Source organism: Symphalangus syndactylus, chromosome 24, assembly GCF_028878055.3.
Source record: "Symphalangus syndactylus isolate Jambi chromosome 24, NHGRI_mSymSyn1-v2.1_pri, whole genome shotgun sequence".
Lineage (NCBI taxonomy): Eukaryota > Metazoa > Chordata > Mammalia > Primates > Hylobatidae > Symphalangus > Symphalangus syndactylus.
The window spans coordinates 46,061,705-46,078,991 of NC_072446.2; the positions used below are offsets into that span (position 1 = coordinate 46,061,705).

At 45.4% G+C, this 17,287-nt stretch overlaps 1 protein-coding gene and 1 pseudogene across 1 annotated transcript; one reads left to right on the forward strand and one right to left on the reverse strand.

Annotated features, from left to right (window-relative positions):
* The first annotated feature begins 418 nt into the window (after positions 1-418).
* PRND (prion like protein doppel) lies at positions 419-7,051 on the forward strand. Its single transcript, XM_055266237.2, has 2 exons — positions 419-486; positions 3,131-7,051. Exons 1-2 carry the CDS (start codon positions 429-431, stop codon positions 3,670-3,672), a joined length of 600 nt encoding a protein of 199 aa, XP_055122212.1. The 5' UTR covers positions 419-428; the 3' UTR covers positions 3,673-7,051.
* LOC129474427 (isopentenyl-diphosphate Delta-isomerase 1-like) lies at positions 5,472-15,192 on the reverse strand (annotated as a pseudogene).
* Positions 15,193-17,287: the final 2,095 nt, after the last annotated feature.

Consider the following 17,287-nt stretch of genomic DNA (forward strand, 5'->3'; position numbering starts at 1 on the left):
CAGGGCATGGTGGTCGAGGTGAACGCTTGCCCTCTTTTTGAGCTGAACCTACCCACAGAGGCTGTCAGCAAAGACTCCTTTGCTGTCCGAGGCTGGCCTTTAGGTGCAGGACACTATGCTTGTCCAGCTAGGCTTGTTGAAGCCACATCTGTCATAGATATTGATGGGAAAAGCATTTTCCTTCTAACACATCTAATTCCAGTTCTAAAAGGCACCTCTCAAGTCTTGCTGAACTTTATCAAGATTTTCACATGGTTTCCTTAGTGAAGTGTGATGAGAAAGTCCATCCTTCTCAGGATGAAGGAGTGGTCCAGGAAGCCTTGATTGGTCCTGCCGGGGAGGGAGGGGCTGCCTTATTTGGAGACCTGCAGGAATGCCACCTCCCCCGGCAGCTCCTATATAGCTGGGCGGACCCGGCTGCCAAGAAGATGTGCTGGGGGACTGCGCAGCTCGAGGCTCCAGAGGCACACTCCAGAGAGAGCCAAGGTACGTGGGGGGCTACTTCTGTGCTCAGGACTGCTGGTTTCTTATCAAGGCTCTACCCCAGACTGAAAATCATGCAACGATTTCTTTACTCCCACATCCGGGGGTGGGTCCCCATTTCAGGGGAGACTTGCGAGGATGCTCAGTGATCACTGGGCTTGCCTTTCTGTAAGTTGGTGCTATAATAAAATGCTACTTTAGGGTTTGTGGGTTGGGATTTTGTTTTGCCTTTAAGCCTCTGCCTATGAAAACTAATCTCTTTCTCAAGAATGCTGTGTTTTATTTTTTTATTTGACTCACCTGAAATGATCTATTATGCCATTATTCTTATTTAAGATTTCTCCTTAAAAAAGGAAGTGGAGTATGGCCCGCTGTTTAGGAGACTAATGAATGTTTGCTTCATGCTTGGATCTCTTTGGAGAAAGCCAGTCTGAGTTCACTGTGCTCAGGCGGCAGAGAGAGTGGGGTGAGGGGGTCCAGATGCTCACAGCCACCCTGGGACAGAGACGAGGTGATGTCTACGAGCAAGGAAAGGTCAGGGAGGCCTCTTCAGGCTTCTAGAGATGACTGGATATGCTTCTAGAGATCACTTCAGCTGTGTTTTGCCTTTTTTTTTTTTAATATAAGGAGTAATGTGGCATCAGAGTTGAACATTTTAACAGAGGAACATTAGCCACCTTAGGGATGCTGCAGCAGGGTAGTGGAGGGTGTGTGAGGGGCGAAACAAGCTCCCTGTCAGCCTCCTCCAGCTCTGGGGCCCCACAGCCTCACAGTGAATCTTTGCCTAGGAGACAGTGTAGGCAAGCTCCGCTATGGGAACTCTTTCCATTTCCCTGATCCACACAGACAAAGACCCAGGTGCTAGAATGCCCTGACAGTTGGCCTTGGGAAGTGGATTTCCCCAATGGCTATTGTAGTTTCAGGAACCGAATGTGACAGGCAACCTTAAGGGGAGGGGTGAGGGTCTTTTCCATGACATCAGTGGCAGCCTTCGGATGTCCCAGGACCACCTTGACCCGGGACCCTCCTGGTGTTCCCCCAGGCCCTCCTGTCTTCCCTTTCATCTCATTTTCTTCTAAATTCCTCAAGGGCCCTGCCCTTTACCCTTTACCCAGCTCAGGGGGCATCATACCCAGTGAGTGAAAAGCACCGTGTGTGAGCACTGTCTTCTCCCGAAGCCCAGATGGGCAGTGGGTCATGGCTAATGGACACATGCAGTGCAGCATTAGACAGAGCCCAGTGCAGGTCTGCCACCTCCCCACTGTGCAGCCTTGGGCAAATTACTTAACTGCTGTGAATCCCAGGACAACATTTATAACATGGGGATAATAATGTACCTACCCTATGTGAGAATTAAGTTAGGCAATGTCAGAGAAGAGCTTAACACAGTGGCAGGCATGAAGAAAGTATGCAATAAAAAGCCAGTAGGATAAGCAGATGGTCACACTGTCCCCCAGGGGTGAGATTGGAAAGGATGCCTGGAGCATACTTGACCCCTGGACATGGGGGAGGCAGGGGACCCTTCGCTAGGTTTCCATCTTTCCCTCTCCCCCACCTTCCTCCTCCTCTCTCTCTCATTACTGCAAAGCCCTCTAGGATCAGCAGCCAGTGAATTCCTCAGAATGGATGGCGGAATGCACCCAAAACAGTGCCAGCTCAGAGCAATAAAGAACAAAGAGGGGAGATTAAAAGTACAATCTAAAGTCAGGCACAGTGGCTCGTGCCTGAAATCTCAGCACTTTGGGAGGGTGAGGTGGGAGGATCTCTTGAGCCTGGGCAACACAGTGAGACCCCATTTCTACAAAATATGTTTAAAAATTAGCTGGGTGTGGTAGTGTGTGCCTGTAGTCCCAGCTACTCTGGAGGCTGAGGCAAGAGGATGGCTTGAGCCCAGGAGTTCAGGGCTGCAATGAGCTATGATCATGCCACTGCACTCCAGCCTGAGCAACACAGTGAGATCCTGTCTCTAAAATATGTGTGTGTGTGTGTATGTGTGTATATGTGTGTGTGTACATATACGTATATATATGTGTGTATATATACGTATATACACACGTATATATATGTGTGTATATACACACACGTATATACGTGTGTATATATACGTATATATACACGTATAAATACACGTATATATGTGTGCATATATACGTATATATACATGTATATGTGTGTATATATATGTATATATGTGTGTGTATATATATACGTGTATACACACACACACACACACACATATAGTCCATGCCCACCAGCATTTGATTCCAACTCTTCTATTGTATTTTCCTTCCAGGGATTTCTTGATTTGAAAGACTTAGGAGTATCAAAGAAAACCTACATGTATTGAGTCACCACTCCGTTATTTTCCCATGCATATTCAAAGCCATTATAATTGCCCTTTGCCATTGTTACCTGTCTAGGAAACCGGGACCAGAGCCCCGAGTGAATGTAATCCTAGCTATAGCAAAGGAGCTCGGTGTTTGAGTTAACCCTGCACAACCCAAACATGGGGAAACAATTATGCTTTTGAGACCACATCAATAGCACAAGGATGCGATTCCTTCCTTAAAATCTCCTGCACTTGGGAGGGGGCAGGGGAGCCCAGGTGGGCCCAGTGGGGAGCTGACCACCGCCGTTTCTCTGGCAGGTTCTGACGCGATGAGGAAGCACCTGAGCTGGTGGTGGCTGGCCACTGTCTGCATGCTGCTCTTCAGCCACCTCTCTGCGGTCCAGGGGAGGGGCATCAAGCACAGAATCAAGTGGAACCGGAAGGCCTTGCCCAGCACTGCCCAGATCACTGAGGCCCAGGTGGCTGAGAACCGCCCGGGAGGCTTCATCAAGCAAGGCCGCAAGCTCGACATCGACTTCGGAGCCGAGGGCAACAGGTACTACGAGGCCAACTACTGGCAGTTCCCCGATGGTATCCACTACGACGGCTGCTCTGAGGCTAATGTGACCAAGGAAGTATTTGTCACCGGCTGCATCAACGCCACCCAGGCGGCGAACCAGGGGGAGTTCCAGAAGCCGGACAACAAGCTCCACCAGCGGGTGCTCTGGCGGCTGGTCCGGGAGCTCTGCTCCCTCAAACGCTGCGAGTTTTGGTTGGAAAGGGGCGCAGGACTTCGGGTCACCATGCACCAGCCAGTGCTCCTCTGCCTGCTGGCTTTCATCTGGCTCATGGTGAAATAAGCTTGCCAGGAGGCTGGCAGTACAGAGCGCAGCAGCGAGCAAATCCTGGCAAGTGACCCAGCTCTTCTCCTCGAAACCCACGCGTGTTCTGAAGGTGCCCAGGAGCCGCGATGCACTCGCATTGCAAATGCCGCTCCCACATATGCGCCCTGGTATGCGCCTGTGTTCTGGTAGATGGAGGACTGTGGCTTCTCCATCACTCCATTCTCAGCCCCTAGCAGAGCATCTGGCACACTAGATTAGTATAAATGCTTGATGAGAAGAACACATCAGGCACTGTGCCACCTGCTTCACAGTACTTCCCAAAAACCCTTAGAGGTAGGTGTATTCCCTTTTACAGATAAGGAAACTGAGGCTCAGAGAGCTGAAGTAGTGCACCCAGCATCACCAGCTAGAAAGTGGCAGAGCCAGGATTCAACCCTGGCTTGTCTAACCCCAGGTTTTCTGCTCTGTCCAATTCCAGAGCTGTCGGTTGATCACTTTACAGCTCACGGGGACCCACATCCAAACATGTATCTCTAATGAAATTGTGGAAGCTCCATGTTTAGAAATAAATGAAAACACCTGAGCTGGTGGCTGTGTACTTTGACTGGTCCATGGAGGCTCTTTTAATCCTTCTAACTAAACTAAAATAGAATAAAGGAATTAAACTAAAATAGAAGCAGAAATCATATTGCAAGGAAATATTGGAAGCTGATTCCCAGAGCAGACCACATACACAGCAGGATGTGCCTGTGGCATGAAGATTTTCTTTCTCTTTTTTCTTTTCTTTCTCTTTTTTCTTTTCTTTTTTTTTTTTTTTTAGGTGAAGTTTTACTCTTGTTGCCCAGGCTGGAGTGCAACGGCGTGATTTTGGCTGCAACCTCTGCCTCCCAGGCTCAAGCACTTTTCCTGTCTCAGCCTCCCAAGTAGCTGGGATTACAGGTGTGTGCCACCATGCCCGGCTAATTTTGTATTTTTAGTAGAGACGGGGTTTCACCATGTTGGCCAGGCTGGTCCCGAACTCCTGACCTCAGGTGATCCACCCACCTGGGCCTCCCATAGAGCTGGGATTAGATTTTTTTTTTTTTTTCAAAAGAAGGTTAAGTGCTTGCTGTTCCCATCCCTGAAACATTGCATGTATTTAAGAAAAAAAAATGTTAATGGCATATTTGCTTCTAATGTTCCCCTAACCCTACATGCATGTTTTATGTGCACCCATATGAGTATCTTTAAATATAGTCCTTTTATATCTGTGTTCTATGCAAAGTCTCTCAGTTCTTTCAAGACAGCCTAGTGAAGGCCATCATCTCTGTAAACCACTTATCACTACAAAAATACAATTACTCACCAAAAAGCTTTAAAAAATAAAACTGTGTCTTTAGGGAGACCCAATAAAGAATTCAATCCATGCCATAAGCAGGAGTTGATACACCACCTTATTAGCTAAAACTGTATATAACACAATGTGAATAATGTTTAAAATCTGTTTTAAATGTAAAACAATGAATTGAATGCTCTAAGAGGCTCCTACAGGTGCTCCAGGCCACTCTCAGAGACTCCCAGGAGTTGTTGAACTATATTTGGAGAAAACAGCCGCTGAATATTATCATTTCGCCTTTAAAGAGAGTTTGTAAGGGGGGAACATGCATTTTATCAGACAATTTATCCAAAGCATTTCAGAACATGAGTGCTGATGAGGGCACCTCTTGTGCTGAGTCCCCTCAGCTATCAGTGTTCTTCTCAAGGACACATTTGGAAGATTTTAACACTGAAAGTGAGTGGAGGACTTGGGGGCAGAGCAGCACTAAGAAACAGCCTTACACTGGGCACATGGAGGAGACGTCCACCCTGCAGCCAGGACTGGGGTTCACGTTGCTGCCAGCGCTACACTCGCCTTCTGCTTCCACAGTCCTGTTAATTCTAGATCAGAGAGCAAGAAAAAAGTACAGAACATATCCTCTATTGTTATTTCCTGCTTTCTAATTAAAAAAATAATAACCATGGCAAGAGAGAAAGAAAGAGAAAGTACTCAGAGGCTGACACTGACATTTCACTTCCTCGCTCTCCTAAGTTTAATTACAGCAGCACGTGCAGCCACGTCAGCCAAATGACTTCATTTCTGATGTGAAAACGCTTAGGCCATGATGTCGTTCATTTTCTGTAATTGCTGCCTTTTCTCATTCTGTTAATAGTGCTGGCAACCAGATTTCAGTGGGGCATGACGTGAATGTGTACATGGTGATTCAAATGCAAAATTTGTTTATGGGGCTTTTAATCGAAAGCGTGTGTGCCTGAACATTCTTGCTCAAGTTGATGAATCATGGGGTGGAATAAAGGCTTTGTGAGTCTGGTTTTTCACTTTAGCAAAGGGGCATGGAGTGCCTACTATGTGCGAGACATTGGGAGGGGCTTCTGAATTATTCTGGATATCATCATTTTGCAGTGTGCATAATTTTACCAACCATTGCTTTCGTAGCCCCTGCTCAGTGTTGACTTTTTAAAATATAAGTTTATTGTAAAAGTGACATGAAAATTACAACAGATATTCCAGACCAAAATAATACAATTCCAGCATCTGATTGAGTCAGTGTTTGTTGTTTCCCCTGTACTTTCCTAGTTCTTAAGCATTTGCATATATAAATGTTCATATTTGCAATAAAAAACTGAGCTTTTATATTCTAAATTTTTACTTAATTCAATGCTTTTTACTCATTTTTCTATACTTTTTTTTTTTTTTTTTGAGGCAGAGTCTCATTCTGTTACCCAGGCTGGAGTGCAGTGGCATGATCTTGGCTCACTGCAACCTCCGCCTCCCAGGCTTAAGCGATTCTCATGCCTCATCCTCCAAAGTAGCTGGGATTACAGGTGCCCACCACCAAGCCCTGCAAATTTTTTTGTATTTTTAGTAGAGACAGTGTTTTGCCATGTTGGCCAGGCTGGTCTCGAACTCCTGACATCAGGTGATCCACCTGCCTCGGCCTCCCAAAGTGCTGGGATTACAGGCATGAGCCACCACGCCCTGCCTACTCTTTGTTTTCTTTCCTCCCCACCCATTTTCCCCAGTCCTGCCCCCTCCTTCTAGCCTGAGATGTAGGCTCCATCTTAACTGTGCTCAGATACATAAGTGAGGGCTTTTTAACTTGATTATGCCTTTTAAAAATACTATGTATGTAAAATATTTATTCATCTGCAATTTGGCTTCCCTGACTTAACATTGCATCATGAAACTCTTTGGAACAACAGCTATCTAGATAGCTGACTCATTCTTTTGGATTGCTACATAATCTCACTTAATACAGATGTATCATGATTGATTGAATCATTGCCTTGTTGATGGGCCTTCAGATTATTTCCAGTTTTTTGCCACTGCAAACAATAAACATCCTTGTACATACTACATTGCAGTCTGGTGCTTTTGTTTCTGTGGAATAGACTCACACGTGCAAAATTTCTGGAACAAAGCCTGTGTGTAATTTAAATTTTACCAGCCATGACCGGGTTATGCTCGCACATAGCTGGAGCAAATCCTATTCCCACCAGCTGTTTATGGCATTAATTTGGAAGAGTTTCTGTCATTTAACTATAAGAAGCCACCTTTTCTACAAATGTTGCCTGAGCATCTTCTCTCTTTTGCAAATGGCACACCTAAAGCTCTCTAAAACTTTCGGCCATGAGGACCATTTGAAAATCCTCCTAAAACTGTTAGCAATTCTCATTCTAAACCTGGTCCTTGGCCCAAAATATCTGCATGAGAAGCCTGGAAAACAGGCAGTGAGTGTGCAGGCTTCCAACTCAGAGGGTGGTGTGTCTGCACAGCTCCACACACCCCAGCAACTGGGAAGGCTTGAGGTGAGGTTATGCCCTGGCCTTTTTACTGACTTTTACTAAAATTACACATGCAAGTATTTGCATTCCAGCCAGAACACCCTCTAGATCCAAAAGCTCAAAAGGAGCAGAGAATTGAGAACACTATTAAAGTAGCCCATGCTGTTCCTCCCTCCAGGCTCTGGCAGACAATCAGCATTTCCCTGGAGCCCCTCACACCCCACCTTGCTTAGGATATGCCTGACAACCTCTAGAAACTTCACTCTCTGGTCCTAAAAGGGTGTCCCAGGCAGTGGCCTTAAGTTTGTCTTGAGCTGCCCACACTCTCTACCTCAAGCTTTATGAGAACAAGTGACTGGATTGGGGTGGTGACTGATTGGGTCAAGGACCCCAGGCCCTACATCTTACCTATGGTGTGGTCACATCTTGTTCCTGCACCCAAGACTTTTTCGTCATTGCTGTAGATGGATGCACACGTGCACTCTAAGCTGTCTCTGTGTTGCTGCACGGCACATCCTGAGTCTACCAGAGTCTCTACTGAAATGTGACAGCAGGGCCCACGTGCCTTCGTGTAACCAGCACTGTCACAGACCACACCTGCCAGGCAAGTGATCAGGACTTACACAGACGTGGCATCATGACCTGTTTCAGTTTTTCTGGCTCAGATACCACTCTGTTGAGGAACAGACCTCTTGGTGAGCCTGGCTCAGGCCAGAGGCTAAGAGTTTGCTGTCTCCCCAGAGGCCACGAGTCAGAGATAAGTGAGGGCCTCCTCTTCCCTTATCCTCAGTGCTGGCAGAAGACCCCATTTCAGTGGGCACCCAGCTTCCCCAGTGGAAGAAAAAGGAGCACAACCCTCATGCCTCTGTGAATGCATCCCAACAAAATGAGAATAACTCAGATATTCCCTGCAAAATGAGACTAAAATACTATGCCTTTGAGAAATCTCAAAGCACATTCCAGATCATCCATAGACTGCCCCAGAAAAACAGACTCAGCTTTGGCAAATGGGAGCCTTCCCCGGGTCCGTGGCTTTAGGGAGCCTCACTTTGGAGCAGGAGTATGCACAGGGAAGCGACCAAGATTCCACCCCCAGAGTACTGAAACCCCGAGGCCTCCCTCCCACAGTGAGCCCCAGACCCCAAATAGAGGGTGGGAGAATCTGCTCCTCTGGCATTGGATGAGAGGCCTCAGACTGAAATGAGCCCCATGCACTGACCATGCCCCTTCTAAAGGGACCTTCCTGGTCAGCACAAAGCTGACCCCCAAAAAGAGTTCATCTTCCAATACTCAAGTGTCATCCCTGTACCCTGGACTGAACTGTAATGGGCACACAGATTCCCTGGAATCTTGGTGAAATGCACCTTCTGCTTCAGCAGGTTTGGAGTGGACCAGATTCTACATTGCTTTTCTTTTCTTTTCTTTCTTTTGTTTTTTTTTTTTGAGGCGGAGTTTCACTCTTGTTGCCCAGGCTGGAGTGCAATGGCGTGATCTCGGCTCACCCCAACCTCTGCCTCCCAGGTTCAAGTGATTCTACTGCCCCAGCTTCCCGAGTAGCTGGGATTATAGGCATGCGCCACCACGCCCGGCTAATTTTGTATTTTTAGTAGAGACGGGGTTTCTCCATGTTTGTCAGGCTGGTCTTGAACTCTGGACATCAGGTGACCCGCCTGCCTCGGTCTCCCAAAGTGCTGGGATTACAGGCATGAGCCACTGCTCTGAGTCCCAGATTCTACATTTCTAACAAGTGTCACTGCCTCCTCCAAGATGCCCTGTACCCTAAACTGAACTTCATCCCTCCATCCGCCCCTCCCACCGTCCCATCTGTCCTGGGGATTCCCAGATCTTATTTTAAAGCAAACGCTTTTGTGAGAAAGCATTGCTTTCTTAAACAATGCAAATTGTTTTGACTCCAACAGGTTTGGCCATAATCTGTGGAAGGAAATTGGCAGAAGGCCAGAGAGGAACTAGAGGAAGCTGGAAACAGGCAGGTCAAGGCCAGAGGAACTCATACAGCTGGCCTCCCTGGATGGTGGGAGGTGGGTGGTGGGGAGGGAGAGGGGAGGTACTGGTTGCGAGGAGGAGATCAGCCTTGCACCCCGTGTCCAAGGGAGAATTACATGCACACGCTTATCAGAGGTGACACCAGTATCCAGCAGGGAAAGGTGTTTTGCAACCAGGGACTCCATGCTCAAAAAAATAACATTCAGCACCAAGGAGAGGGATTTTCAAGAACAAAGCAGACGGTAAGGTGCAGGCAGGGTCCTGGCTAGGTGCAAGCCATGTCGGTTGTGGTGTGCTGGAATTTCCAAATCTGTAATTAAGATTCTAATTTTTTTAATTGGCTGTTTTGGTCCGGGGCTACTTAGCAATCAAGAACAAAATGGAGGCACTTATGACATCTCTTAAATATCGTTTATTCCTGTCGGTGCCCAAGCCAAATTATGTCATCACCTCTGATTTCCTGGGGCAAACAAATAGAGGAAGCAGGAAGCAAAGGGCTGGTGGGTTGTCCTCAGCTTTGGGCCCACTTGGGATAGCCAAATGGTGGAAGCTCCCTGTCAGCTAGGAAGATGCTGACCCATGCAGATGGCTGTTTCCAGAAGTCGAGCTGTCAGACTCTTTCCAAGGGCGGGACCCACGCATCCTTCCTCTGTCTGTGGAGCCTTCATAGGGAGCATCCTGCCCTAGAGATGGGTTTTACTTAGAATTACAGAACATTTTTCCTCTGGGCATTATCTCAACTCCTAACTTATGTTTAACATTTGAGCTAATGTCCTTCTTTGCCTCATCTTGGGCATTTTGTGGATTTGTTCATGCTTCCACTCGACAAACACGCATTCACTTCCGGCCATGAGTCTGTCTGCTCCACGTGGGAGCTATAATGGTGGGCAACAGAGGCAATGTGCCTGCTGTTAGGTGTTTTGTTCTGGTGGCACATGCATGCATGTATAACCAGAGGTGTGCTAGTGTACCAGCTCTATGCCTGAGTAGGGGTGAGGGAGCCCTAATTTGTACTATTTGCCAATTTCTATGATGTAAATGGTGACCCAGCCAATTTCAAGTTACCCACATGATGTCACTGAATGCGGAGTTAATAGAGATATGTATGTTCATCTCTCAGGAGCCTGTATGACCTGCTCCAGCACAATTAATTAAATTTAACTGTTTACTTTGTAACCTTTGCACATATTAATTCACTTCTATAAACAATATCATAGCTCTCCCAAATCGGAGCTGAAGTCATCTCAACTGGGAGGCTATTGACGGATTGGCGATGGTCCTCCATGTCCCTCTCCCTTCCATGCAGACACCTAGGTGAAGGCCCAGCCCCAGGTAGGCACAGGAAGAGCCAAGGCCAGAGCAGAAGAGAAATGGCACATGGAGCTTCCACTGGAGTTGAGGATTATTTAGCAGTAAATCTTTTTTGATTTTCTATTGCATGCCTGGCAATCCACTGGAATCTGCGGATGCCACAATGAGTGAGTCACTGCCACTGCCTTCAAGGTGCTGACAGTCTGATGCAGAAAGGATAATGGCCATGCAGTGTGGATAAGTGTTGTGTTAGACATGGGAATTAGCAAGAAAGGTTTGCTAGAGAAGGCAAGTCTGAAAAGATGGATGGAGGCATCCAGGTGGAGAAGATGGGAAAAATGTAGAATCACTGCAAAAAAGAAAACAAGACTATGGTGCATTCAAGCAGCTGCAAGTGGTCCAGTACAGTGCGGATGTGGGCACGGATGGAGGAGAGTGACAAGATGAGGCTGGAGAATGAAAGGAGCAAGATCTGCAAAGATCCCTCTGGCTTGCCGTATGTCCTCCTGGGAAGCACTTCTCAAACCATAATGGGCACACAAATTCCCTGGGATCTTGGCAAAATGCAGCTTCTGCTTCAGCAGGTTTGGGGTGGACCAGATTCTACATTTCTAACAAGCTCCCTGGTTATGTTGATGCTGCTGGTCCATGGACTATCCTTTGTATAGCAAGGGTGTAAGGGAGAGGAGAGCACTGAAGGGTGTTAGGAAGGTGAATTCCATGATAAGGCTTGCATTTCTAAAGATGACTCTAGGTGCTGGGGGCAGGATGGGCTACAGGCAGCCACAGCTGCAGGTGCAATGGAGGAGAAAAAGAAGGTTAAGAGTTAAGTCTAGGTTAGGTGCGGTGGCTCATGCCTCTTATCTTTGGGAGGCTAAGACGGAAGGACCACTTGACCCAGGAGTTTGAGACCAGCCTGGGCAACATGGCGAGACCCCGTCTCTACAAGAAATAAAAACTCAGCCAGGCATGGTGATATGCACCTGTAGTCCCAGCTACTTGGGAAGCTGAAATGGGAGGACTGCTTGAGGCCAGGAAGTCAAGGCTGCAGTGAGCCATGATCCTGCTGTTGCACTCCAGCCTGGGCAACAGAGCAAGACCCTGTCTCAAAAAAAAAGAATGAGTTAAATAAATCTGGCATGTTGATGAGCTTGAGGGGTCCCATTTGGATCCTGTTTTTTGTCAGGCTTCTTGTCCTCACCACCTCTCTCACTGTTTCTCCTCCCAAGGTGGATGTGGAGCCTCCAGGATTCCTCCTACTCCAGGACATCTTCTCAGGCCTCTGTGTGCCAGCTTGTGCAGCATGACTTGGCTTTACAGAATCAGGCAAAGTCATGCTTAATGTCACTCAGTCCTGTTTCAGAGTGAAGTCATTTATTTTAGGGGCAGATACATTTCAGTAGCTTTATTTTTTTAATGTAGTAATTTTTATTGTTTTTCCTTTTCAATAAAATAAATACTCGCTACGTAGTTTCTCCTGAAATTATAAATTAACTGTTCAGGGTTAACAAGGCAGGAATTATTCTATTGAATCTATAAAACATTCAGCTTTATAAGAAACAGATTTTTTTTTCTCATTACACATTATTATATAATCTTTAAGGATAATAAAGCTGTGTTAAGATTTAAAATGTGAGAAATCTGTCTATACCAAGTTTTTAAAAGTGCATTAATCAAGGCTAAATTTTAAATATTGATATACACATATTTCATAATCTGAATCTCTTTAACATGAACACTAGCCTTTTTCTCTGTTATTTTTTTTTTTCCCTACAAGATGGCTTGACTTTGCAGAACAGTGGTTCTCAACTGGTGTTGACTTTGCCTCCCTGGGAACATTTGGCAATATCTGATGTAATTTTTGTTGTCATCGGTGAGGAGCTAATGGCATTCAGGGAGTAGAACCCAAGGATGCTGCTAAACATCCTATAATGCACAAGATGGAACCCCATAACAAAGAAATATCCAGCCCAAATGTCAACCATGCCAAGGTTAAGAAACCCTGTTGCAAAGTGCAACTCAATTCCCATTTTATGAATAGCCTGTCTGTTCAATGTAATTCTGAAAACACAGACTTGCCTAATTTGCATATGCTACTTAAAAGAATATTTAACCTAACCAATGCCATTACCAAAAGCAATAGTTGACTTTAAGTATCAAGTGATACTTCCAGAATGATTAAACCACAAAGTCAGCTTAGAAAGATAGAAATTGGGACATATTATTTATATGCCATTTAATTGTTCTTGAATCTGCTTTACCAGTCTAATCTATTAATATGGAAAGTTAATTAGAACGGTTCTGAGTTAGCTAAACACATAGTTTCCTTTGAACACTTTTCTGAACTATGATAAAAATTAAATTATGTATAAAGCACCTGGAAAATAGAAAAGCACTCTACAAATGTTCACAAAATGTTTGTCGCAACATGTGAAAAGTGAAGAGCTTCACTAACTTGTCCAAATTTGTCACGAACATGTGTTTGGACAGTTAAATTAATTTTTATTTGTTCTCTCTTTTTTACAATGATCTCTCATACATGTCTTTTACAAAGATCAGTGCATATATATGTACGTGTGATACAAAAGAAAGCAAACGTGTTTTTCACACAAATAAAGTATCGAGGTGACATATGAGTGTTCTAACTGGGAGCCAATTTTTTTTCCAAATTATTCTAAGTTTTGGGGGGTTTTTTTGTTTTGTTTTGTTTGTTTTGTTTTTTGAGACGGAGTCTCACTCTGTCACCAAGGATGGAGCTGCAATGGCATGATGTTGGCTCACTGCAACCTCCGCCTCTCGGGTTCAAGCAATTCTCCTGCCTCAGCCTCCCAAGTAGCTGGGATTACAGGCACCCGCCACCACGCCTGGCTAATTTTTGTATTTTTAGAGAGACAGGGTTTCACCATGTTGGCCAGGCTGGTCTTGAACTCCTGACCTCAGGTGATCCACCCACCTCGGCCTCCCAAAGTGCTGGGATTACAGTCATGAGCCGCCAAGCCCAGCCTTTTTTTTTTTTTTAAGACAGGATCTCATTCTATCATCCAGGCTGGAGTGCAGTGGCATGATCATGGTTCACTGTAGCCTCGACCTCCCAGGATCAAGCAATCCTCTTGCCTCAGCCTCCCAAGTAAGTGGGACCACAGACATGCACCTCCATGCTTGGCTAATTTTTTGTATTTTTAGTGAAGACAGGGTTTCACCATGTTGCCCAGGTTGGTCTTGAACTCCAACCTGGAGCTCAAGCGATCCGCCTGCCTCGGCCTTCCAAATTACTGGGATTACAAGGCGTGAGCCACCTTGCCCAACCTATTCTAAGTTTAAGTAGAGAAATTTTTCAGTACTTGAGTAATCATTTATCTCCACATCCACATCCTATATATTTTTTCATGGTCAATAAACTGATTCAAATGATTTAAGTTATCCCACCATTTAAAGAGAAAAGTCTCTATAATAACTTGAAACCATGGAGTTATTTTAATTTCACCAATGACTACTTTTTTCAGAAGTTCTAGCTCTTCCTTTGACACACTGAAAATAGCTTTTTATCTCACTGGGATCTGAATTCCAAGTTATGTTCTTCCTCACAAACAAAATATAATCAGTTTTATGCGCTCCCCAGATGCCATCAGATTGGACTTCGTTGCGAGTTGATACTAGATAATAGGTTTCTTCTGGAGGAGCCTCTTCCATGGGAATTCCTAATTCAGCTTTTAGATGCCTCTGTGCTACTCAACTTATGCCAATGACATCATTTCTCTCAAGCTTGTCTGGATTACTTAATGGATGACTACAAACAAGTATTGGTGAAACTGGCTTGAAAGGTGCTTTTAGCATCTGATCTCTGCTGTCACAGTAGCTCATTTTGGTGTTGAGTAAGAAGACACTAAGAGCTTGATGCAGTAATCCATTCCCAATGTTTGCATTCACATGACAATTCTTCTTGGTCTCAGTTCCAATATTACTGTCATTTTCATCAATAAGAATACACTTCTCTGTGGTGCACAATTGTTCACACCTGTCACCCCAACATTTTGAGAGGCCAAAGTGGGAGGATCGTTTGAGGCCAGGAGTTCATGATCAGCCTGGGCAACACAGCCAGATCCTGTGTCTGCAAAAATTTTAAAAATTCACTGAGTGTGGTGGTGCATGCCTGTAATCTCAGCTAATCAGGAAGCTGAGGCAGAAGGATCACTTGAACCCAGGAGGTCAAGGCTGCAGTGAACCATGATCACACCACTGCACTCTAGCCTGGGTCACAGGGCAAGACCCTGACTCTAAAAAATAAATAAATAATGAATTTTTAAAAAGAATACACTTGTCTATGAGGAGTTGAACTTGTTGCTCTTGGAGATGTCCAATGCCTGTCTGAGGCATGGTCACAGTGTGTCTGATCTGCCCTAAAAGACAGGCCTGGCACAAGGGTGGCATCAGTGCTGGGCTCAGGTGTGCCTTGGGAGCTTTATAAATGGCTGTCCCTGGAGTATATGGTGAAGACCTAAAGAGTGGTCATTTGTGTTTTCTAAGCAAGCTTTACTGAATTTTAGAGGGGAATCATGTATAATGAGATTGGCAAAAATCCTAGGATGTCCTGCTCTGGAAAGTCCACAGTCTACTGTGACAGAGAAACATCAGAGGCTCAAAGGGAACTTGGGGATTTGCTATGGGAGCTCAAAGGCAGACACATAGCTGGTCCGAGGACATTAGAAATGAGACTTGGGCAGAGTCCAGGAAAAAGAGAATGGAGCAGAAAAAGGTGCCCCGATAAACCTGTACTGGGCTGTGTGGCATGGGCAGAACTTGTTATCTCTTTCTAGCTCTGTAAGCCCAAGGCTTTCTATTAGCTTTTAGGGCTTGATATTTGTATCATTTTATGAGTCTATTAGGCTCAAAAACATCTTTGTTAAGCATTTACAAAACATTTGTTTGAAAACTATTCTGAGTGAAAACATGTTGAATTCAGCGAAAGAAAATAGTACATCATCAAGTTTTTTGGCACAAACCTTACTTTTAGCTTTTAGGGCTGGATATTTGTATCTTTCTGTGAGTGCCCACTGTGCCCAAAAATGTCTTTTCTGAGCTTCTACAAAACGTGTGTTTGAAACTGTTCTACGTGAAAACATGTTGAATTCGGTGAAAGAAAACAGAACATCATCAAGGTTTTTGGCAGAAACCAGGATTTTATCTTTTAGGGCTGGATATTTGGGCAACATAGTGAGACCTCATCTCTACAAAAAATAAAAATACATTAGCTGGGTGTGGAGGCATATGCCTGTAGTCCCAGCTAATCAGAAGGCTGAGGCAGGAGGATTGCTTGAGCCCAGGAATTTGAGGCTGCAGTAAGCTATGATTGCACCACTGCAGTCCACACTGGGTTACAGAGCAGAAGAAAATAAGTGAAGTCTGAAATCGAGATTGTGGGCGGGGCGTGGTGGCTCACACCTGTAATCCCAGCACTTTGGGAGGCCAAGGCAGGTGGATCACTTGAGGGCAGGAGTTCAAGACAAGCCTGTCCAACATGGTGAAACCCCATAAAAACACAAAAATACAAAAAATTAGCCGGGTGTAGTGGCACACACCTGTAATTTCAGCTACTCTGGAGGCTGAGGCAGGAGAATCGCTTGAATCTGGGAGGTGGAGGTTGCAGTGAGCCGAGATCACACCACTGCACTCCAGCCTGGGCAACAGAGCAAGACTCAGACTCGATTAAATAAATAAATAATACAAAATAAAAATAAAATCAAGATTGTAAATAAACTTGATCAGGTCCAAAGAAAACAGAGTCTTCCTTCATCTTCGCTTATCCTTAGATAGCAGGCCGTCTCTATGTGAGTTACTCATTGCCTGAGGCTGGGTTCCCTGAGAAGTAGATGCCAAGTCAAGGATTCATGTACAAGTGGTTTATATGGGAGGTGATCCCTGGAAATGCTGCAAGTGGGGAATGGAAAAAGGGAAGGGAAGGTAGCCCAACAAGGCTGTGTTAGCATGTTTATTGCATGGGCAACTGGAGCTTCACTCTGCTTGGGGGGCCCCTGGATGCCAGAGTAGAACATATTCCTCAGCGTTATGCTGCCTGCAGGGCGAGGGAGCTGGGGAATTTATACACCAAGATCTGTCCGTCATTGGTTAAAGACAGCTCCCAAAGGCTGTACTTCCCTAATAGTTCCAACCTGCTGAGTGCATAGGCTGAGTGGGCTTCCAAACATGCTGGTCCCATCTCCTAATGATGAGAGGTGGAGGCACAGGAGAAGGTAAACAAATGGCAAAGACACTTAAATACATGAGAAAATGAGTCCAACCTGAACTTTGACTTTTCTGGGTGGCCCACTCATCCCACTAACTACCATATCTTCATTTCATCTGCTTTTGCAAAGAACAGACAATTCCAAACAGCCAAGCCTAACAAGTAGCTCATCTTAGCCTGTGGATTCAGAGCACTGGTGGCCTCTCCACCTCCAACTGACACCAGAAAACATATAAATACCTCTAAACATGC